At 41.1% G+C, this 24839-nt stretch overlaps 1 protein-coding gene across 4 annotated transcripts; it reads right to left on the reverse strand.

The window, feature by feature from the left end:
* Positions 1 to 3055: 3055 nt before the first annotated feature.
* MMAA (metabolism of cobalamin associated A) lies at positions 3056 to 23892 on the reverse strand. Of its 4 annotated transcripts, none has more exons than XM_077755915.1 (7): positions 23635 to 23892; positions 11892 to 12395; positions 9610 to 9732; positions 7850 to 8020; positions 5373 to 5458; positions 4438 to 4587; positions 3056 to 3409 (listed from the first exon to the last, which is right to left on the reverse strand). In XM_077755915.1, exons 2-7 carry the CDS (start codon positions 12334 to 12336, stop codon positions 3119 to 3121), a joined length of 1266 nt encoding a protein of 421 aa, XP_077612041.1. In that variant the 5' UTR covers positions 12337 to 12395; positions 23635 to 23892; the 3' UTR covers positions 3056 to 3118. The 4 variants fall into 4 exon arrangements, with proteins under 4 accessions (XP_077612041.1, XP_077612039.1, XP_077612040.1 ...); XM_077755913.1 differs by lacking the exon at positions 23635 to 23892 and adding an exon at positions 23338 to 23414; XM_077755914.1 differs by lacking the exon at positions 23635 to 23892 and adding an exon at positions 21935 to 22670.
* Positions 23893 to 24839: the final 947 nt, after the last annotated feature.

Consider the following 24839-nt stretch of genomic DNA (forward strand, 5'->3'; position numbering starts at 1 on the left):
GGGGAAGAGCAGAGTGAGAGGGAGACAGAATCTGAAGCCGGCTCCAGGTTCTGAGCTGTCAGCACAGAACCCGACGTGGGGCTCAAACTCACGAACCACGAGATCATGACCTGAGCCAAAGTAGGACACTTAACTGACTCAGCCACCCAGGCGCCCCATGTGATGGGTAATGTTAACTGCAGCTATAACTGTACAAGTAATTGTAGTCACGTTAATTAAGTTTGGTACTGTTTTAGCAAAATGTCTGTCAATTTTAGAGCTCCTTTTAGAACAGAGAAGTAGGTTACATCCAAACTTTTTACCGACCTACAGAAAATAATGGTAATTATACAACTGACAGAAGCAAAGTCAACTTATGAGGTTTTTTTCATAAAAGAATTATTCTTTTAGGAGAGGAGGAGAGTAACTCATTTAATCCTTAAAACAACCATAATTTTACTCTTTAAATATTTATTTAGTACTTACTACGTCCAGGTCCTATATGTATATTAACTAAAACAGTCCTTACAACAACTCTGGGTGACAGTCCCTACTGTCAACCCCATTTAATAATGAGGAAACTGGGACACGGGACACAGGGGGATTCAGTAGTTTGGTCAAACTCAAATTAAATGATGCCAGTCCATTTTACAGAACAACAAGCTGTCAGTGTATAATATTCCCAACAACACCTACCAATTGTTGTGTTGACATTTTCCACAATATCTCTCATTTAATTATTCCAACAACCCTGCAAAGCCGCTATTCTTACCCTAACTTTAAATACAAGGAAATGCAAGGTGCATACAAAAGAGTAAAAAAAACCTGCCTCAAATCATATGGCTAGTTATCGCAGGCTGAAATGTGACAGTGTGCATCTAGGTCAAAACTCATGTTTCTGACTAGGTCAAAGGTTCCACATGGTAGAATCACAGATGGCCTGGAGGGATGGCTTAACAAAAGGGAGCATGGATTTTTCTTTTAAAGGCTACAAACATTTTGCTATATTATACAGCTTCCAGTATAGCAAATAACAAATAAACGTAAACAATATCTTAGAAATTGGTCTCCACGTTCTAGCCAGTGGTACAGTGACAACGGAAAGAGGACAAGGGGGAGGGGTTCCAATACTTTTTATGACTCTAACATTTAAAAGGAACTCAAACTGAGAAGAAATGCACAGCTCCGTTTAGGGCTATGAAAAGCCAGTCTTTGGGCGCCTTCATAGTGCAGCGTGCATGTGCTCCCACTGCTACTCATGCTGAACCACAAATGACAGGTTTGTCACTCCCTGTAATAGTTTACTAAGGGAAATTATGAACCTCTTTCTCTGGAAGATTCTAAAAACAGTTTTCATCTGGTTTAATGGTTGTCCTTTCTGAAATTAGGTGAACTGTCTGGATAATCTTTCCGCTTCTCCTAACCCCTCATGTAAGATGTAGTAGGTATGCCAATGCCAGTAACACTATTAAAAAAAAAAAAGAAAAGAAAAAAAACCCACCTATGGAATGTTTGCTAAAATAATACTCAGTAATTTAAAAAAAAAATTTTACTATTTATTTTTGAGAGAGAGAGAGAGAGAAAGAGAGAGAATGAGAGGAGGAGGGGCAGAGAGAGAGGGAGACACAGAATTTGAAGTGGGTTCCAGGCTCTGAGCTGTCAGCACAGAGCCCAATGCGGGGTTCAAACTCGTGAATCATGCGATCATGACCTGAGCTGAAGTCAGATGCTCAACCGACTGAGCCATCCAGGTGCTCCAATACTCAAGTAATTTAATTTTAGAAAGCTGACATACTGTGTAAAATATTCTAAAGGATTCAGAATAGTTTAAGTTTGAAATTTCTAGGAAGATATTTTGTGCAATGGAGAAATTTTATGGTTAGAAATAATTTTATTCAAATGTACACACTTATAAATACCATCAAACAGTATAAAATATATTCAGAGAATTAACTACAGCAGGTACTTTAAAGACAATCATAAAATATCACAAGTACATGATGGTAGTAGTAAGACCATGAGAGAAAATTCAATTTATATATAAGATTTGTACACTTTGAGGTATTGATTACTATCATAATAATGATAGTAAGCAGCCTCTGGGTATTTTCTACGTACCATCATAGTAGGAAAATGATTCTCCTGAGTTATCTCCTTTATCCACACCGACCCTACAAAGTTAATGTGTCAATTCCCTTTTAGCAGGAAAGAAACAGAAACTTAAGAGAGGTTGGTTATTTGTCCAAACTTAGGCAACTAATAAATGACTGATCTAGGTTTAAAGTTTACACCCACACAGTCTGATTCCAGAACCCAATGTCTAAATCACTGTGCCACACATCCTCTGGAGGAAAACCTGCTCTTCCCCATCAGGAGTAAGACAGATTTTTAAGAAGCCGCTATGAAATCAAATGACCAAGGAAGAAGAGAAAAAAAAGCCTTTGGTAGTATTCAAACTGAATAACCCTTGAGTCACTGCGACCTCACTTTGGTCTTTTGAGGGTTTAGTCCAGCTCTTGGGGATTAACGGGCCACATTATTTGTAGGTGATTTCCCCCAGTTCCCTTTGGGCTCTCCTACCTATCAGGGGGATCCAGAGGTCTAGACAAGTAGACTTTAAAACTGTGTTCACATCACTACACAGTCCAACTGTTTTGCCACTGAACACAGCCATTTCAGAAATTGCTAGAATACTCCGGTACACTAAATATCAGTCTTGATTTTCAGCTCTTGGAAATCCGCTGTGCATGATTCTGGCCTGAAGTAAGAATTTAGAAATGTGGTCACTCTTGCTTACATTTTCTCTGGAAACTCAGAGAATGTGGAATCAAAGAAAACATTTTAAGGTACATGACCTTCTTTTGTTCTCCTCAGCTTTCTCTGCTTATGACTGATGAGAAGAAACTATCCTACCAGCTGCCATGCCAGGGTATAAGAAGAGAAAGAAATGGAAATCAGTAACATACAACAGGCACCTTACAAATACTGCCGACTGCCTGACCTTTGCCGGCCATAGCTAACATTCTTTGACTTTTCAAGCATGATTCACAAATGGGGCCAAGGGCACCACAAACGATTACTGAAAATATAAGCATATAAGTGGACTTTACTATTGAAATACTTTATGAAATGATACATTTCACGAGTCTCTGCTTTTAAAAGTTTTCAACAACACATCAGCGGCTAGTCCTGGGGACAGGGCTCCACTGAGAACCTTTTTTTCCAGGAGAGGAATCTGTTCCCGGACTGCAGGATGGGTCCTGAAATGGTCTAACACACTTTCCTGAATGAGGTTCCACATCCAAACTTTCTGCTGCTTCTGTCGTTTGGCGGTCAGCTCCCCACTGGCGAGCATGAGGTCCTGGAATTCTTTCATCTTATCCCACATTTCAGTGATCCCCTCGCCACTTCTGGCAGAAATACGAATTACCTATTGAAAAGGGAAGAGCCCAAAACCATTTTACTTAAAATGAGAGAAAACATTTTCATGGGGACTCCAAATTCTGCCAATTAGGTCTTATGGTGTATGGAAATAGGCGAGTGAAATGGACACATTTGATCACTGTGTCAAAGTGAATATGATGAGAAACAGACTGAGTCACTTACTACGGTTACTAAATACATGCAGAAACAACACATTGATTCAAGGTCAAAATCTTTAGCCCAGGGTTTATTCTGACATAGGACTGCTCAGCCAGGCAACAGGGATGAGGTGTGAGAGGGTCACCAGGATGAGAAGGGCAGGGCTGGGTGGGTTTCCCTGAGGCCTCAGTGCTAGAACATGAAACTCAGTTGAGAAAACAGCCGCATACCCTCCCTCTGTCAGAGTTCCCTGACTCAGCAAGTACCGAGAGCTGAGCACCCAGCACCTGCATATAGGACGGCCCCAAGCCCAGTGGCATGTGACTACGGGAGACCGGGAGCGGGTGGGAAGGCGGGTCGTGGCTGCTCTCACTGTAGTGAGTAGTGACTGTAGCTTGTTCTTTAATAACATAGTGCCCTCCTGCAGATAAAACTGCCCACTGTACCATTTAGTACAGAATTTTTCTTTTTTTTTCCTTATTGAAAATAGCACCCAACAAGCATAATGGGAAGGGAAGCGATCACGTCAAAAGCCTTTTCTCTCCTTCTCAAACTCTAATATAGATAATCAGATCACTAATTGCTCCATAATCTTAAGAAGGGTTCCTTTCAGAATGGATTTGCTATCACTTCCAAATGGCTCAAGTCAAGCATTAAGCAATCTAATCTATCCCCTCACATCTCGTTTTTGACATCTAGTGGTTGAAGGATTATATTTAAAATCATGACTACACTCTCTGGCTCTGTCATAATTTTTAAAATTGTAATCTCACATACAAGCAAAGATTGATTATCTGTCTAGCTTGGGACTTCCATCCTCTCTTCTAATGTGCACAGTCCACTCGGTGAAAAACGCAGAATGGAACGCAAGCTAACCTTTGGTCTCCAGACTTCTGAACGCCTGCGGAGTAATTTCAGCGCACTCACATACTCTGCCTGTATCCTGCGAGCTGGCACGATCAAGTCTCCGTCGGATTTAGTTATAGCTACCAGATCTGCCATCTCGATTATACCTCTTTTGATACCCTAAAGTAAAAAAGACAGTGACGTGTCAGAAATACCTTGTTTAATTACAGCAAAAAATGGGACACTGGTCAATGCTAAGACTTTGAGAGTCACGCACTTGATTAACTAACTTTTCCTCTACATCTGCCCAAACCCTGGGTACCAGGAATCACAATTATTCAGCAGAAATTACTTAAAACCACCAGCTGTTGGGATTATGGAAGTCACCTATAATATCTCTTCCAAGTTTACACACTAACATGCTAAAATACATTCACAATTAGAGTAAATATATCATTAAGCCACCACATGAATGAGTGGCAGGAGACAATTCACACTGACTCATGATGGCTTCCATTTCTCATGAACTAACACTGCAGGATGCAAAATCATCCATCATTAAGTGCTTAAAAAGAGAAGACACCTATAGCTAACATCTGCATTTCCATAAACAAAGTCTTTGAAGTTTTCCTTAATGTCTGTAATTTTTTTCTCCAAGTTACATTTGAAGAAACATAACCTGAAGGCGAACCAAGCCTCCGCCTCTGTACCACAAACACCACTCAGCAGTAGTCTCTCTGTCCACGTGTTCTCTTCACTCCCATGTTGCGGGTGGGAAAATCTACGTTGCACAGTTAGCTCGAGGTCTTAAATTCTATTACTGTAAGTTGAGAACACAATATAGAGACTCTGCCTTTGACTCAGGTGTTTTAGCCAATACGAATAATATTTCTTTCCCTAGATTAACAGCAACTTAATTTACAGAAACACAACACTGGAAATATGAAAAAAGTCAATATAATTACCTGCAATTCATCTCCTCCTGCTGGTGGCAGTAGTAAAACAAACATGTCAACCATATCAGCAACAGCGAACTCCGACTGACCCACACCTGCAATGGTAAATCACAGCTATATGCTAAAATATTCATAGTAACTTGGCTTTCTCAACTACCTTGACCATCATTTCCATCCCACTTCATTCACTTGTGCTCATGATCACACACTCAACCTGGTCCCATGTTAAACTCCCCACCTTTGAAGAATTTATTAAATGTACTGCCTTCCCTATGAGCAAACCGTGGCCCTTTCCAGCTCACCCCTACACTTATTCCCATTAGCCTTCATCTTGGCTGAACGGAGAACCTCGGGATGTCCTTTCTCTCCTCCCCCCTGCAACTCTTTCCTGGCTTTTCTGTCATCAGTAAGCAGCTTGAGCAGTGTGCTTCTAACCCCAGATCATGTCTGTCAGGCCTTTCAGCTTTCTTCCCTTCTCATCTTCCCACGAGCCCTGCAAACCCCACCCACGGATCAGTCCAACGATCCGTGTTCTCTGTACGCGTGCTAGAGAAATGGCTCGAGAACAGGCACCAAGGCAGGATCGTGGTGTCTAACATCTGCTACCTCCTCCTCACTGCCTGGTAAAAGCAATGGCCCTAAACGCCCTCAGTCAGCTGCCTTCCCATTTCTCACAGTGGCTTTTACAAACATTTACTGAGCCACAATCTCCCCACATGATGATGGCCATGACATCTACTTGGCTTGGCGGTGAAATAAAGGCAAGAGCCGCCTCAGCTTCCCCCTCTCCACCCTCCACAGATAACCAGACCTGAACAGCAGCTCTGCTCACTGCCTCCTGTCCAGTCGCAGCGTAAGAAGTACTGGCTGACGGTCAGCCTCTCTTTCCTCCCCGCTTCCTCTGTGCCCTTGCCCTGCTTTATCTTTAACCTCCTTAGTCTACGGGCTTTTGTCCCTTAGTACCTCATAGCAATCGTGCTCATGTCTTTCTCATCTGAAAACAAAACAAAACAGGGAAAAAAAGACAAAAACTCATGATCTCCTCCACTTACCGCCATATTTCTCATTTCTCTTCAGAGCTAAGTGTCTAGGAAAAAAATCAATGCATGCTCACTGGTCTTCATTACTTCACATTAATTTCAATACACTTAAATCTGACTTCCACGTCGCCTGCTCCTCTTCGAAATTCTGTCCGTTGGGGTGGCAGAGACTTCTGGTTGTCCGTTCCATATGTATTCTTTTCTATTTCCTTATCCCAATGTTGTTAGGAGCACTGATGTACCAGATGAAAGCCCACAGTCACCAGAACCCATTTCAGCTAGAGATGATTAATTAGTGAAAGCCAAAGTCACTAGATGGGGCTTCCAGGGAAGTTCTTGAAAGGGAGCTGACCCAGCTACGGGGGGCCAGCCCTTCCCCCACCTTCCCTCCTCCCGCCTCGCCTGGAACGTGGCCATGACAGTTAGAGCTTCATCAGCCGCCTTTTAGCCATGAGCAACCCTGACGATGGGAACTCAGTGCTAAGAATGAAGAGCAAGAGATGGAAGCCCAGGACACTGAGGGCAGGGTACAATGACCAGGCCTGCTTGGGACTGCCCACCTCCAGGCTTCTTCTGTTTACAAAACAATAAACCACTTTCTGTTTGAGTCCCAGTTATTTTGAGTCTCTGGGACAAGCAGCCAAATCAACTTCCAGCTCATGTACTTGGTTTTTATGGTCCTCTACCTTAATTCTCCTACTACCGCATGGGCAACTCTTCCTCCACCCATCCTTAGATGGAGTTTCTAGTTTCCAGCCCCATCTCTCTTCACCCCCGCCTCCACACTCTATGTGCTAAGTATCCTGAGCAAACTGCAGTTCTCTAAATGGGCTGTGTCCTCTCATTCTCTTTATTTCATTTTATTTAACTCCAAGTTCTCCTTCAACACAGAGTTTAACTGTCACCTCCTCCTGAAGTGTTCCACAATCCCTCAAATCCGAGTCAGACTGTGTCACAAACATCTGTCACTAAGTAACAGTAGATTGTCACTCCATAGGAATGTGAATTTCTTGAGGTTTCCATTTCGCTATTTTCATTGTGTATAACGCAATGGGATATAAAGATGAAGTAAAACATGGCCCTGTATTAAAAAAGTACCCAGCTACATGAATTTTCTGAGCGAATACTGAAGACAAGGGAAATGTGCTTTAAATAAAATAGGTGTTATGTTGAAATACTGTTTCCAATGTTTACAGTTCTGTCTGGCACTTCCAACATACTGCTCTTATGTAACGGTTCTCCAGATATATGCCTCTTCTTTAAAGGTGAGGATGATAGCCCATATTTTCATATCCCCTATGGAGTCCGAGGTACAGTACCTCGTACTTAATTACACCGTTAGTAAATATATGCTGAATGACCAAAATGGTAGTAGCTGTCACACATCTTTATATGGCATCTGTTATAATAGCATTTCATTGTCTTGAAATAGAAAATCACACTCACCTACGGTTTCAATAAGAATGATGTCATATCCCCCTCCTTCACACAACAGAATAGCTTCATTTGTGGTCCTCGTCACACCTCCTAAAGTCCCTCTAGTAGGAGACGGCCTGATGTATGCATTCATATCTCTTGATAACTCAGTCATCCGGGTTTTATCACCTAAGAGTGATCCTAAAACACATATTTACATTTTTTAATCGTGGAACACCTATAAGGTCCAGTTATCAATCAGCCAATGCCAGGGGAAGTGCCTAATGACATTTCTCCCAAAATCTCAAAATTATTTCATATAATTGAGCTTTAGTGCAACACAGCATGTATGATGCCAAATTAATCTTTTTAACACTTCAAGGCCCTCAAAATTTATAACCACTTTCCACTGACTAGAGGTTCAAATCTAGATTCTCCAGCCTCACACTAAAGGCCCAAGGAATGCAGACCCACCTATCCAATCCCAGCTGCCACTGGTCCCCAAATCAATCTTCCATTCCAGCCAAGATGGCTTCTCTACCATCCTCTTAATATTGTTGTCTTTATGGTTTTCAACTGGGGACAATTATGACCCCAGAGGAAATCTGGCAATGTGTGGAGATATCTTTACTTGTCACAACTGGGGGTAGGATGCTACTGGCATCTGGTGGGTAGAGGCTAAGGATACTGCTAAGCATCCTTCAAAATGTGTGCATACTCTCAGCTAAAGTTCTCAATGGGTAGTAATAGGAATTGCTGTCCACCTCTCTACTGACCTAAAGTCCCTAAAATATGATTGTATCATCTCTGTATTTTAGCCTTAAACCCACAGTATGCAAACCAAACACTTCCACAAAGTGCCCTGTATTTCCTCCTCACAACACACATTACACTGTAAGGGCCTGTGTGTACATGTCTGTTTCTCACGTAAGATACAGAGCTCCAAAGGTCAAGAGGAATGTGTCTTATGCACCATCACATAACATAGTACCTTCCTGGTACAATGCCTTGCCTAGAACAGACATTCAAATACCTGTTAAATGAATAACTGCAATGTGAGACGCTTAAATCATAAAGAGGGGTAAAAGAGGAAAAACTTTACTGAGTATTTATACCGCATGCTTTATGTTTTCCTTAGAAGATCCTTCTGGGAAACTATGTTTATTCATTGTATCTCTGATGAACTGTGAGTTAAACTCTGAGTGACTGTGTGACCCCAAATCAGTAACTGCTGAGCACTGTACGTGACATACCATACTCAGTGCTGTAGGGGCAACAGCAGTCTATTACATGGTCCCTCTAAGAGCTCTCTGTTGAACCGAACACATAATATTAACAGGCGACAAATTATAAAGAGCAATAAAATTTTCTCTTAAGCTCAAGAGATGTTACAATAATATAAGAAAAAAGGCAATGAAAAGACTGACCCATCTTCTGAAGCACGTAGGGGCTGACGCTGCCAGGAGGAAACAACAGGAGGGAAGAGGGGGCCTAGCCGCAGGTGTGATAGAGACCTCCAATTTGCTTTTGATGACGTTCCACTTCTGGCACCTGTTTTCCTAGCTTTCTAAGTAGCCAGGCTACTCCTGGACCACCCACAAACTAAGAAGCCTAATGCCCCAGACTACCTCCCTCAATCTCCCCCCTGCCCTCTAGAACGCCCTTCTTTTAGTGAGGCCAAACTCCACTAGAGGTTAGAAGTCCCCTGATCGTGCAAATTCCCACTAAATTGTAACAGAGAGCCCTACGAGCCCCTGCTCTGCAATTTAAGAAGAATCAGCAATACTCACCGCCACTAGTACAAGACGAAGGGTCCACAGCTAGCACGGATAATTTGTGGCCTCTCTCAGTAAGCATTTTTCCAAAATATTCTATGAAGGTTGATTTTCCAGCACCAGGGGGCCCAGACAATCCTACAGTAGAGAGAATCCTTCTAATTTAAGAAATGAAATCAGCACTATGATAAGTTCTATCCAAATAGCAGATTACCTTCTATTTCTCCTAATTTACTAAAACCTTCATTAATGTATTTCACTGTAACAAAACACATTTATCTAGTTCCTGACTCACAGGGACATAGGAAGAAAACAATCCTGAGATCCGCATGTTCACCAAATTCGCTTTATAAAATTACAAAATATGATTTGCCTTTTTACCATAACGTAGATCTTTTTGGACAGACTTAATTGCCTCTGTCATTAATGTGCTGCATTTCCACATCTGTCTGCCTCTCATCGTGACCAGTAACGATTCCACCTGCCCCGTGCTGTACTTTATGTTCCCATTGGGAAAACAATGCACTACTCTAGAAATTCCCAGTGACTGAGAAAATAATTTTCTATTTATGAAAGATAGTTTGTTTCATCTCACCCATAACACAAAATGTATCAGATAAACTGGATCCTGAAAAAATTAATTTGTCTGAAGAGAGGCACAAAGCTCCCCTGCTAGGAGAGTTCACAGAGCACGGCAGATAAGACCACACACACCGGAGCTGGGTGGCTAGGCCTGGTTCTAGCTCTGCCGCTTATGAGCTGTGTAATCTTGGTGAAGTTACTTCACCATTCTGTGTCCGGGTATGCTCTTCAATAAAATGCATATGATAGTACCTATCTCTTCAGGTTGTTGTTAAGAATTAGATGAGTTAACGTTTGCAATGTTTCGAACAGCACATGGCATAAAGTAAGAGATATGTGTTATGTTCACAAAGTATATAAAACTTAAGCATTTAATTGTGATCATATTCAACAGTATGTATATGCTTGGCTCCTTTCTGCAGTTTTCAGGGCAGGTCTCTGTCTTAAACATCTGTATGGGTGCTGAATCTGTTACTTGTATTTATGATGGTGATAAAATAACCACCACAGAGACACAGGTTTATCTGGGCTCATAAGACCAAGATAAAAGAACCGGAATAGCAATGAAAATTTGTGAGTTGCTGCTTAAGTCCAGATATTTCTGGGATGTTTTCTCTTCAAACATCTTTTGGGTGTATCGAGGAAACACTTTGTTATAACTGCAATTCCTCTTTCGGAATCTGCTATTTTGTCTGTCTGTAATATGTAAAGATTATTAACACCCAACGTAGTACTGTCAAAATGAGTCCTTCAGTGATGGCAGAATAGGATGTGTGAACAATGTAGACTAGTATAAATGTTGGCTGGTGAACTTTTTGAAACTATCTTTAAAATTCATACCATTACCGTAAAAATTAGGAGGTTTTAATCCCATATCATCAGTAAACTGAGCTATATGTCTAATGCAATGCCAGTCCATTTTTAAGTGTATTAAGTGCATTTATTCAACTTCTGCATTTTGTCCACCATTTCAAGTTCTTTTTAGTAGGAAAGCTGGTTGGAATCACCTACTCTGCCATCATGAAGAGCTCTCATTCCCACCTAAACACATCTACATTATTTTAAAATGCACAATTAAAAAAATACAACAAGCTTATTTGCAACTATGGAATCTGGTCAACTGTTCAAGAAATTGAGTGAACATCTAATATTTTAGACAGCAAGTGAATCTGGTCTCACTTTAAAATACATTTTGCTATTGAGTTGGCTATGCTTAGAGCCCAGCAACTCCCAGAAACTTTAACAAAAAGCACCTGAAAGAGTGAGACTTGCCCACAGAAACTAATGAAACACCTGAGAAGTAGAATTTTGAAATGTGGTAATAGTTATAGTTGATATCAACACACACCCAAGGCATTCACTTTAGACTATCAAGTAAAAGGACTACCAAGAGGGAGGAACAAACCGGTTAAAACTTCTTCACATGCGTACTCTGTCCTGGGAGCCACAGCACGATTCTTGCCAAAATAGAAATCTTCTGAGATTCTCTTAAAATACAAAGCCTTGGTTCAAATGACCATGACGGTTTCCCAGCCCCCAACATAACAGGACTACTATTTGCAAAGAAAAGGCATTTAAAATCTAGCACAAAATTCTGAAGAGAAAAAAAAAGAATTCCCATTAGATGGCAAACTATTTAGACCTATTTCAAAACAGACAAAATGTAGAAAAATATTTATTGAAAAGACCTAAAGGAAAAAAAAAAAAAGACTGACCCACTCGAAATGCTAGTGGTTTTCCTTTATTTATGTGTTCTTGTTCTCTGTGGTAGACTAATACTTTCTGAAGAAGCACCTGGGCTAGCTCTTTTTTCCTCTTGTGGGTTGATTCTATAAGAGTTATGGCCTCTGCTAAGCAGGCCCTGTGCCCTTGGATTAAACCAGTATAAAGTTTATCCACAAATCTTTGTTCTTTATCAGAAAGTTCTTCTGTGTGTTCCTTTAAAGTTGTTTGTACACATAATTTTCTCTTTAAACCATTTGACAGCAGCATCCATTTTGTACAATGGAGTCCAAGAGAATTAAATGGCTGAGCACAAGGGATTCCTGATCCGAGATGAGTACTTGAGTGAAAGATGAAGTGGGAACGTCGAAAAGGTGTTCTTAAAAGGCCTTTTAGGAAATGCCGGTGAGGATGCTGTAGTAACACAGGAATATTCATTTTGTTCCTAACGGCAGAAAACACTGGATGTTTTTTGGCTCAATGTGATTTGTGATTCCCTAGAAGAAAAAAAGCGTATTTTTGCCAGTTCAATATATAATTAAGATACTGAAGTTAGTAAAACTGTAAGCTTGGTGGTTTCTCTATATTCTAAAACACATACAATCAGGCTTCTTGGCAGTACAAATGGGTGAAAGTTTCTCACCAAACATGAGAGAAGATCCCCCAACCCTTGCCTACAGTTAACAACCAGAGTAGCCCCAAATTCTGGAATTACTGTTCTACTGTGAAATACAATGTACACTACACTTTTCTTCTAAACAAAAAATAAATATACAAAAAATCCCCGTAGGGTAGAAATTCTATGCCGTGTTTATTTTCTTCTGTCTACAGACCTTACAACTTCCTCAGATCAAATATACCCTATTTTGAAACTCATTCAAAAGGTTAAAAAAAATCCCTCTGATGCTGGCCTTTTACTCTTTCTCTACCAAAAAAAAAAAAAAAGTGATTAGTAGTGCAGGCACTTGAGGTCTAAGTTTAGATAAATGTCTGTATTCAATAGGCTCACCCTGGAATACAGATAGATTCAAGCAACTGCCTAACATAAGCACACCATCATCACCACCACCACTGGGGCCTTCATGTGAAATGAACTGTGAGGCTTGTATGGTAACGAGATCAGTGCATCTCAAACCATGGCCGGAACTGCCTAGCACTTACTAAAACTGCGTACTCCCAGCCCCATGAATCAGAATCTCTGTAGAGAAACAGGCACACTGAAGTGTGAATCTATGGAATTAGAGGAGGATGCTTTACTCAGATTTACTGATAGTCTCCACTCCAAACTGTATTTGACAATGAACGCGGACACAGTCCATGGAGGGTCAAGAGAGTGCAGAGGTTAGGAGCCATGGCCACTGTGAGCGTCTGCCACTTAAGCTATCGTGATATTGACCGCTCTGTGCCTCAGCATCCCCTCGAGTTAGGAGAACAGGATGGCTGTGAGAATGAATTCAGTTAATTTATGTAATAACTTGGAACAGTGCCTGGCATAGAGCAAGAGCTCAATAGCATTAGCTTTTATTATTATTATACCAATTTATAAAACTTGAGTAAAAGTTAGGTCACAGACCTGGCTTCCAGTGGCTAACTCCAATTTACATACAAATGATACATAAGGCCTACCAGATTTGAGTTTATGATTATTTGAAAATTTTGGTTTTCAACTACCTTGCAGCAGAATGAAATAAATTACTTTATTGCTCCAAAGTACCTCTCTAATGTATTTCACGGCCAATCCGCAGGAAATCAATTTTACTAAATAACATTCTAATAGGAAAAAGAAGACATTTTAAGTTTTTTTTTATTGTCAGAACTGTAACTGCTCATCATTTTTCTATTTTGGGGGAAACAGGGGGACACTATGACTTGTTTGTACAAAATTAGTCTTATTCTAAAAGGACAGTTTATGGAAAACTACAAAAAAATGGTTCTAAAAAAACAATTTAAAACATCCACTACCCCCCTTCACACAAACATACAAAAAAGACATTTAAAACAAAAAAGTTCCGAGGGGGATCTATTTTGGAAGCTCCCTGTAAGCACACTTCCCAACAACACCTCCGCCGTCAAAACAGCCTGGAAGTTCATCGGGAAGAACCGTATTTTTATTCGACCACTGTTTTCTAAGTGTATGCTACTCTTCAGGTCCCATGCTAGGGTTAAGAATGAGAGCGATGATAATGTTACTGTTGGTGACGACAATGATATTTCACTGTATTCCAGTCATTTTACTCTGACCTGCTGTATTCGTTTCCCAGGGCCGCTGTCACGAAGTACCACAAATTGGGTGGCTCAGAACAACAGAAGAGTATTCTCTCACTGTTCTGGAGGCTGAAGTCGGAGATCAAAGTGTGAGCAGGCCTGCACTCCCCCTAGGGGAAGGCTGTTCCCTGCCCCTCCCAGCTCCTGGGGGCTCCTGGTATTCCTCGGCTCATGGATGCACAACTGGGATCTCTGTCCCTGGCTTCACAGTGACTTCTCCTCATGTCTCTCCTCTGTGTGGAGATTCATCTCTGAATTGGGCCCACTCAGATAATCCAAGATATCTCATCTCAAGATCCTTAACTTAATGTCATCTGCAAAACTCCTTTTTCCAAATAAAAGTCACATTCACAAATTCCACAGATTAGGACATGGCTATATTGTTTTGAAGGCCACCATTCAATCCATTACACCTTCTTAGGTAGACTGTCAGTCTCATTATCTTACCCTAAATGACATAATCTCAGCACTTCAAAGGCCCGCAGACTAAATAACATCATGCCAAAACAAACAAACAAACAAACAAACAACCCCACGAAGTGCTGTGGGAACAGAGAAAATTATAGAAACTAACCCTCCTTGGGGAGTAGAAGGTTCGAGTCATTGATGGGTCAATGTCAGGGTTAAGTCTTAAAGGATTAAAAAAAAAAAAAAAACCCTAGGAGGAGGCAGGCTTTCCAGGCTGAGGCTGAGGCTGGGGACTTAATGTACAGAGTCACAGATGGAACTTGGTCCCTTCCCTGCCACCTCAGAGAAGACTGAGCGAGTTAGTGAGGCAGAAGCCTGGTGTACATACGGAACCAGTGATAAGAGATAAGCTGGACCAGGATGTAAACCGAGGCCATGGGACTAGATTTTGCCTTGTTGGCAGTGGAGAAACAACAGATCTCTACAAAGGTAAGTGACATAATCAGCTCTGGTGTTTAGGAGGTAACATCGGAATGGTGGTAAGAAGAGTTATTAGACCCTGGTAACATAAAGCCCAGACCCAAAAGGGATGATGAGGACCTGGCCTTAGGCAAGGCACTGGGGGAAAGGCCAGTCAGACTTAAGACCTTGTTGTACACATTGGAATCCTCAAAGCTCACTATACAAGCTGGCACGTTGCAACTGTCAAAAAACAAACAAAAAAGCCTGCGGATCTGAATTGATTTCCCACCTGTCTGTCACTCAAGAGTTTATAATCCACTTTCAAATACTTCATTTCACTTAATTTTCCCAGACAATTCTATGATGACACTTATTATTATGTATTCTCATTTAACAGGGAAGGAAAACAGGAGTGAGTTAGGTACTAAATTAGTCATAGCCAATGGGAGGACCAGGATTCAAACTCAGGTCTTTTAACTTTCTGTGGTATTTTTCTCCTTCCTTCCTTCCTTCCTTCCTTCCTTCCTTCCTTCCTCCCTCCCTTCTTTGTAAATTTTAATGTTTGTTTATTTTTGAGAAAGAAAAACAGAGCACAAGTCGGAGAGGGGCAGAGAGAGAGGGAGACCCAGAATCCAAAGCAGGCTCCAGGCTCCAAGCCATCAGCACAGAGCCTGATGTCTACCTTGTACTCATGAACCATGAGATCATGACCTGGGCCGAAGCTGGACTCTTAACCAACTGAGCTACCAAGATGGCCCTGTGGCATTTTTTCTTCATAATTAACAAATCTTACCATGACTACTTCTTGTTACTCCACAAAGCTATGCTCAAAAAAGAGCAAAGTAATATGCTGAGAGAGAGCAAAGGAAGATTATAAAGCACTCATTCAAGACACATTTGAGCATTTACCGTGTGTCATGCAATAGTCCAGCACTGGGGATACAATAATGATCAAAACAGAACAAAGTTCTTGCCCTCATAAAGCTAACATCCTAGTAAGAGAAGACACATAACAGACATATAAATAAGGAGGCCAGTGTGGCTTGATGTTAATAAGAGAGGAAATATAGGAGAGAAGGTCAAAGAGGGACAGCCAGCCATAGATAGGACTGGAAGAACTGAGTGAGAAGGGAAGCGATGGGACAATGGAGAACCTGATGTGATTTCTGTTCTAAAAGAATCTGATGGGGATGCAAGAACAGAAATGGGGAGACCAGCTAGAGATCAATGCAATGGTCCCGATGAGAAATGATGAGAAGACAGGGATCAGGTGGAGATGCTGTTAAACCAGACTCTGAATGAATTCTAAAGGACCTGCTAATGAATGACATGCAGGATGGGAGAGGAAGAGAGCAGTCAAGGGTGAGGCACAGGTCTTACCCCGAGCCACAGCAAAGATGGAGTTGCTCTTTAATGAACTGGGAAGACTGCAGGGGGTCAGGTTTGCGTTCAGTCTCCGATACATTAAGTTTAAGATGCCTACTAAATATCCAAGTGGGATCCTGAGGAGGCAGTTGTATTACTAGGCTCAGGAACAGGTCAGAGCTAAATTGTAAATTTGAGAATCATTAAGTGTTTAGGTGTGATTTAAATCCATGAGACCAAAGGGGATTACCAAAAGAGTGACTGGAGATAAAGAGGTGTTACACCGTTTTTCAAAGAATTTTATATACAAACACACACACAGAAATACCTATGTCAAAACGTTAACTTCGTCTATAAATGAGTGGTATTACAGTGCTTATATGTTGTTTTTTGGCTAATCATATTTTTCTGATTTTTTAAAAAATGTTTTATTTATTTCTGAGAGAGAGAGAGAGAGAGAGAGAGACAGCGTGAGCAGGGGAGGGTCAGAGTGAAAGAGGGAGATACAGCTTGAAACAGGCTCCAGGCTCTGAGCTAGCTGTCAACACAGAGCCCGATGTGAGTCTCAAACCCATGAACGATGAGATCATGACCTGAGCCGAAGTCAGACGCTTAACCGACTGAGTCACCCAGGTGCCCCATATTTTTCTGATTTTTTAAAAGAAGTGCATGTTACTGTTGTCATCAGAATAATGCTCCCCCTCCCCTGCAAGAAACAGCCATGTCATAATCCCTGGCACCTGTGACTACAGTACCTTACACGGCAAAGGAAATTAAAGTTGCAGATGAAATTAAGGTTGCTAATCAGCTGACATTACGAAAAAATGATTACCCTGGATTATCCAGGTGGACCCAATATAATCATCAGTCCTTTAAAATGAAAGAGGGAGGTGGAAGAGCAAGCTGATGTCATGTGAGGAGGACTCAGCCCACCCTTGCTGAACCTCTAGGATGGAACAAAGATGCCTTGATTCTGGCCTCGTAAAACCCATGTCAGACTTCTGACCTACAGAACTCTAAGACGATCAGTTTGTGTTGTTTAAAGCTATTAAGTTTGTAGTTATTTGTTATAGTGGCAAAAGAAAACTAATACAGTTGCTATGGTAAAAAAAAAATTTTTTTTAAAGATAAAACACAGAATTTGTACTTTTAATAAGAAATGTCTAATAACTATTCAGGATTTAATTTTTACCTTTGTATCTGTAACTTGTAACTTGCTTCCTTCTGCATTGAGATTTCTTTATAATGTGAGAATCAAACTTGATAAGTCTTTAATTTTTAAAAAAATTTTTAATGTTTATTCATTTTTGAGACAGCGAGAGAGAGAGAGAGAGCGTGAGAGCTGGGGAGGAGCAGAGAGACAGGGAGACAGAAATCAAAGCAGGCTCCAGGCTTGCAGCTGTCAGCACAGAGCCTGACGGGGGCTTGAACTTATGAACCATGAGATCATGACCTGAACTGAAGTCGGACGCTTAACTGACTGAGCCACCTAGGCGTCCCAATAAGTCCGTAATTTAAAAGTACTACAACCAACAGCATTACATTCAATGTATATTTATATGTCAATTTCTAAATTAAACATAAAATTAACATATATACTCAAAACCTAGTAAGAATTATGAGGTGAAAAAAGTGATAATCATGTTTTAGCTATGCTTTTGTGCACAGAGATTCTATCAGAATTCTCATAGTAAGATACGAAGTTCAACATAATATTAAGATATGAAGTTTGACTCTGAAATAATGTGACACACGTGAGCTAGTAACCATTTTTGAGGATGGTGGCTTTAAAAAAAACCAAATCTATATGCTATAATAAAAATTAGGTGTTTGGAATGCTTATCTTCCACTTTTTTGCTCGACAAACTCCTACTCAGTTCAAATATCACCTCTTCTAGGACACATCTTCCCCCACACTTCCCAGGCAGTCACCTGCTCTATGTGCAGAGCCCCACAGCCTTTTATTCATCTTGTTTTCTAATTTATCTAGCTACAGATCTCTCCCCACCATTTCTCATCCCTCAGCCCAGCCGATGATCCTCCCAGAGACAATGTCTTCTTATTCTTTGTTTCCTCAGAATCCAGCACACTGCTAGGCATACAGTAATTTCTTTTTTTTTTTTTTAAGGTTTTAAGGTTCATACTTATGTTGATCTAATATACTAGAAAGGGAAGTTTGAGCACCTCCTTAACCTGTGTGATCTGAGAATCTTTACTAAAAACATTCTACCTTCTAAGTTCTTTGTTTTGAATCAAGGCACCTTTGACATCTAACTAAACTTTCAAAACAGAAAAACAAATATAAATTCGTAAGGAATCAAAACTCAGTAACAAGAGCTTTACTAGATGAAAATATGTTCACTTCTAATGATGCAAGCAAACAGTATTCCCTAACTAAATGAGATGAAGCTAAAAATTGTCTAATAAATAGTAATATAGGTTGCTCTGACACTTAGAATAGTTAATTCTTACAATAATTTAATCGAAGTCTTTCTCAGAAAATCTAGGCCAACTATCTGACAAGGTTATGGTTTATACTGCAGGGTTTATCACAGCGTGGGATTGTGAAGTTCTCCGTCCTTTTCTGCCAATACAAATCTTAACTGGCCTGTAAGTGAAAAGAAAGAATCGGGAAAAAGATGGTATCACTTCCGCCATTCTTCTGCAAAAAACCAAAACGCTATCCAGATGTATATAATTCAAGATTTTTATACCTTCACATCTCTCCCTGGGGGCTGATTTTCTTGGTGCCCCCCAAACCTTCTGGACCATGTGAATGACAGAGCAGCAGCTGTTACCTTTCACTGAACATTTATCACATGAGACGTTTCTGTATACATTTCCTCAGCTAAGCCTCACAACAGCGGACAAGATTCTGTTTTACAGGTGAGGCTCAGTAAGGTTACACTGATTGACCAAGACCTCACAACTAGCAGCAGAACTTGGGAAAAACTATGGATTTAAAAAATCCAGATCTAGGGGGCACCTGGGTGGCTTGGTTGGTTAAGTGTCCCACTCTGGACCTTGAATCAGAGGTCATGATCTCACAATTTGTGGGTTTGATCCCTGTGTCAGACTCTGTGCTAATGGCGATGGCATGGAGTTGGCTTGGGATTCTGTTTCTCCTTTCTGCTCCTCTCCCATTTGTGCGCGTGCTCTCTCTCTCTCTCTCTCAAGATAAATAAACTTAAAAAAATAATAATAACTAAAAAATCCAGATCCATATGAAGAGAGGTGGTGTCATGTCACATCAAGGGAACACCAAATAACCCTTTACACTTAAATACAGAATGATTATGGCAGACTGTTTATCTTCATTTTGTTTTTTTTTTTCTTTTTTTCCTTAGGCCAAAATGAAAAGTTAGTTTACATTTTCTAGGCAAACTTTACCAGTAGGAGATCCCAATAGTATATTAGGTGATAGAATAAACCAAATTTGTACCATTTTTAAATGTTTTTCATTCCACAAAGAATTCACACCTGATAACTAAGTATACAACATACTTACACCCATTAATTTAACCAATTAGCCAGATTTTAAAGAAGTCCATAATTTCTTTTAAGGCGAATGTAACTCAGCCTTGTCTGAACAACACTCCACCCTTATAGCCTCTAGAGTAGCAAAATTATGGAAGCAGGAAGAAAGATTTCCCATCCGCTCATATAACTAAGCATCTTCTCCTGCTATCTTAAGGAAAGAAATTTTAAAACCTGGCTAATAATCAAATCAAACTGTTTCAATGAATTTTCATGATTGCTGAGAATCGTTGGAGGTCGTACTACCAAAATACAAGAGAAATTCTGCATCATTTACAACATTCAATAAGATCTTTTAAAGCACTGCCATTCATAATAAACCAGAATGTTAATTTGTTAATATATAATGAAAAACACCAAGTGGGCAAAAATACTAAAATGAGTTGGTAAGTAAACCGCCTCCCAAGCAAAAGTTTCACATGGACAGCAGCATTTTAAGAATCACATTTGTTTTCCTCCAATATCTCTTTTATATCCACTCCCTCTTCCCCACCCTGACTCCCACATTACGATAATGGCTTTCAAGCTTTGATCCAGGGTCCGTAGGAAGAAATACACAGTCAACAGACAGGAATATAGCTGAAACAAAACTTTTACAGAACATTTTTTTTACTGCAGTACATGGGATGCACTGTTATCTTTTCTATTTTTTTTTTTTAATGTAGATTGCAACCTACCGCTGGCACAACCTTAAGTCTGAAAAACCCTGATCTACTACAGCTACCTTTATGACCATATTACCCCTTATCATCATAAAATGTAAATCTATGTTACTCCTCTGCTTAGAATACTTAAGAAGTTCCCTCTGCCTTATCTGTAAAAGTGAATAAATAAATAAAATGAACAAAAAGTTTTTCTGTGATTCAGCCATTCATTTATTCAGCAACTATTTACTGAGAAGCTACTGTACGCCAGGCGCTGTGCTATACAGTGGTATATGGGGCCAACAGAGGTGCTGACGTCAAAGTTTACAATCCAGCTAACACAGTTATTACCTCAGTATTTCATACTCTATATGAGCGCTCTTATCTACCTCTCCAACTTAAATTCATTACCCTCCTTCACTTTTACCACATGGCTCTAACTACTCAGATCTGCACAGAGGACCCAGAAAAACCACTCTCCTACATCTTGGCCATTGTCCATGATATTCCCTTGGACTGGAATCCCTTTCCTTTAATCATCTCACAAATTCCTCTTCAGGAATCAACCCAAGTGTCTCCTCTATCCACAGTTCTCTGCCCCTTCCCACGCCCTTTCCGTTGTCACTCCTGTCTCTCGTCATCATATGCAGGTTACATCCCTCAATTATAATGCTGGTCACATTGTTTTAAGTAGTCTTGTCTAGACTATGAGTTATCTTTGTACCCACAGCATATGCCCACAGAATAAATGAACGTGTACTATGAGTTTGTATGGGTCTATAACTCCATTACATTGATTACTCAATTAATCCATGTTTGAAAACATACATTTTTCTAGATTTTACAGTAAATATGTATTTATTTAAGGACTTTCTTTTTAAAGTCTTATTTCAATATATGGATATTTTCCTTCATTAAAAATCCGCTCAGCAGCAGCCAGTCTGACTTGGGATATTTGTCTTGTAACTGATCCAATGAATATTCTCAATTTCAATAACCACTCTGGCAAGAAAAAGCATATAGGATTTCCAAAATCAATACATTAGGTCAGTGTCTGCAGCACAGCACAGTTCATACAGGCAGTGCAGTGTTACACAACGTGTGTCCATTTCTCAATGCGGATCATTTTCGGTTAGAAGGTAAACTGTCAGGTGCCGTTAATCTGTTTACCATCGCCCACCATCCCCCACAGAAGGTTTTACATTCTCCTTTTCAAATAGTCTCAGGAAGTTTTGGTAGAGCAGAATGACTTTTTAAACAAGCACCTTTTAAATAGGTCATTGTTAGAGAAGAGTAATACCAAACACATACGGAACTCATGCAGGCAATACTCTAAAGTTCTCTCTCCACTTTACCTTTTATCACATTTCCAGGGAAGACTCAGAGTTCCCAATTTCCACTTTTAGGTTTCAATCTGTTTGGGAAATCTCTTCTTTTTCTGAATTTCATCACCATTAAACGTCTTACTTCACTCCCATTGCTACCACCCAAGTTCAAATCCAAACTGGTCTTAGGGAGCCCTACGTATGATCTATGTATGAGTGACCCACATGTCATCACACATGACTATATGAGGCAACAGTCAGCTAAGGGGCAAATGTTTCAAGCACTCGCCAGTCCTTCCTATGCCAAATATAGGTTTTCTTTAGTCTTCAAATATCTCAAGATGATACTTACATTTCTTATGATTATGTAACTTTTTGCATCTGTTTTGCTCTAACAGAATACAGCCCTAAAAATAACTGAATTGTTCCCTTTTTGGAATTCTTATTACCTTGAACACAAAACAATATTGTTGACTAACAGAAGAATATTTGTGGGGACCCTGAGTAGCTCGGTCAGTTAAGAATCTGACTCCTGATTTTGGCTCAGGTCATGATCTCATGCTTCCTGAGGTTAAGACCCAGTCAGGCTCTCCACTGACCAAGGAGAGCCTGCTTGGGATATTCTCTCTCCCTCTCTCTCTCTGTCCCTCCCCCACTCTCTAATAAACTTAAAAAAAAATAAGAAATTCTTTGTAGACATTGCAGATGACCCAAAAATGATTTAAAATCTTCATAGGCCTCCGGGAAAGTTGATTTTCTACCAACTTGGAAAAGCTGTAATAATCTATTTGTTTTTCTATGTATATGTACTAGGGCACAACTCTTAAGATAATAAAAAATTTTATCATGCCATTTTTGCTTAGGTGGTCTTTCATTTGCTAATGACAAATATAAATTATTTGAATACATACGTCTCCTGGAAGGGGCTTAGACCCTGTCTTTCCAGAGTATTTGACAAAGTCTGGATACTCTGTGACTTTCAGTATGAACCCTACTTTATATCCTGGATTATATTCCATAAAAGAGTTTTAATTTCACCCTTTGGTAGTAGCTACACTGGACTATCGTGCCTTTCTCCGATCCATCCTCTGGTGGACCATTCACCAAGTCTGGCATCGGCAAGGGACCAGCAACCTCACCAAAACCTCCTTACTGTGGCACAATAGTAAGCTCACAAACGTGCCTAAAATGTCAATTTTAAAACACTGCTTCCAAAACGACCCTTCCCTTTGAACCCCTCCTACCGACGAAGGCCGGTCAGCGCATATCCCGCATTCCCATTATCACCCAATTCAATAATATTCCTTTTCCTTCCCCCACCCCAAATCCTCCAGGGGGCGCCCCTGACGCCGGGGTGTGCCCCCACCCGCAGCCCGAGGCCTGAGCCCATCTCCGGCTCCAGAAGCGGAGCGCAACCCCCGCCCCACACTCACCCTCCCGAAGTCACGGAAGTGCAGCCCTGACCCGCCCCTTCCGCCGGGCAGGGTTCGCCCCGCCCCGCGCTGGCCGCCGCGCGCAGGCGCAGGACCCACTGCCGGACGCGGAGCCCAGAGGGCTGCCGGGTCGGACTGCGGCGCGGGGCGGGGCTAGGGTCCCGGCGGACGTGGCCGCGGAATTCCAGCGTGTGTATGGGGAGCTTGTGCGTTAAGGCCTGGGGGCCTGTGTCGGCGTGGGGAGGTGTGCTGGGCACCGGGAAACTATCGGGAAGTGAAGCAGGATGGGTGGCTTACGGCTCTCGGGGAGCTCTTTTTCAGGTCTTTATCGGATCGTTCGCTTCCAAAGCTGGAGAGTAACATTTCATACCCTCCCAGCCTTGGCGCTTTGAGTAGTCCTGGAGCCAGGGTCCAGTCCTGGGCGCCCGCGGCGTGCGACGGCACGCGAGCGCAGACCCCTTTCTTCCTCTCCAGAAACTTCAAATGTGGGGTACAGGGCGAGACGTGGGCCGTTTGACAAACTGGTGAAATCAAGAAGACTCCAGACCCCGCAAAGCAGTTTCCAACCTATTGGAATAAACGTTCAATCGAAATATAACTCAAGTGTTTAAGCCATGGCGTAGTTTTTTCTCTTAGAAGTTATCAACTCGGGGGCGCCTGGGTGGCTTGGTTAAGCGTCCGACTTTCGCTTGGGTCATGATCTCGCGGTTCGTGGGTTCGAGCCCCACGTCGGGCTCTGTGCTGACTGCTAGCTCAGAGCCTGGTGCCTATTTCAGAGTCTGTGTCTCCCTCTCTCTCTCTGACCCTCCCCTGCTCATGCTGCCTTTCTCTCTCTCTCTCGCTCTCTCTCCTAGAAATAAATAAAAATATTTTTTAAAAAAGTTACCAATTCGTATTGATTAACATTGTGACGTGTACTAAAAGTAAGGACTCGCGCTTATTGCCCTTGGAAAGTCACCGACGGGGAAAAGCCTCCCGGCTGAAATGGAGATGGAAATGAACATGCTTAATATTTGTTTGCTACCTCACTGTGGGGCCGGAATGGTAACTAAGTTTTTGAAAACCTGTTGGATTCTGTAATAAATAGTAAATCCTGAGTTTTACCGGCGTTCTGGGATTTTTAGGGAAAACGAGTCTCCCAAATGTATGCTGTAATGTAAAGAGAGCATCAATAGGCAATAAATAGCAAGGTTCAAATTATGGCAAACAGAAATGGTCATAACTGAGGGCTATTTATAATTAGTATCTGGAGCCAAGACCCCAGTCTCCCCTTATGATATGCATAATTGAATGCATTTGTGAGAGGTTAGGACTTTCTCAAGTACTTGATATGCATTCATTTTTGTTGAACATAGAACAATAAAAAAAAAGAATTGGTTTTCCTTAGTGTCTTCATTATTATTCAGACTAAAAGACCACCACTTTTACCCCAGAATAATTGTAATTGACCTAAGTATAGTCAATTACAGAAAAAAACCTGAGTCTGCGTGAATTAGAGGGCC

Source organism: Crocuta crocuta, unplaced genomic scaffold (assembly GCF_008692635.1).
Source record: "Crocuta crocuta isolate KB4526 unplaced genomic scaffold, BGI_CrCroc_1.0 scaffold112, whole genome shotgun sequence".
Lineage (NCBI taxonomy): Eukaryota > Metazoa > Chordata > Mammalia > Carnivora > Hyaenidae > Crocuta > Crocuta crocuta.

What these genes read in the sequence shown, in the direction of transcription:
- MMAA (XM_077755915.1), bottom strand. Translation starts at nt 12,336, where the DNA reads ATGAATATTCCTGTGTTACTACAGCATCCTCACCGGCATTTCCTAAAA. An exon ending in TTCGTCTTGTACTAGTGGCG is followed by an intron (nt 8,021 to 9,609) that starts GTGAGTATTGCT and finishes TATGTGTTTTAG; the next exon opens with GATCACTCTTAGGTGATAAA. An exon ending in CATTCTTATTGAAACCGTAG is followed by an intron (nt 5,459 to 7,849) that starts GTGAGTGTGATT and finishes TTACCATTGCAG; the next exon opens with GTGTGGGTCAGTCGGAGTTC.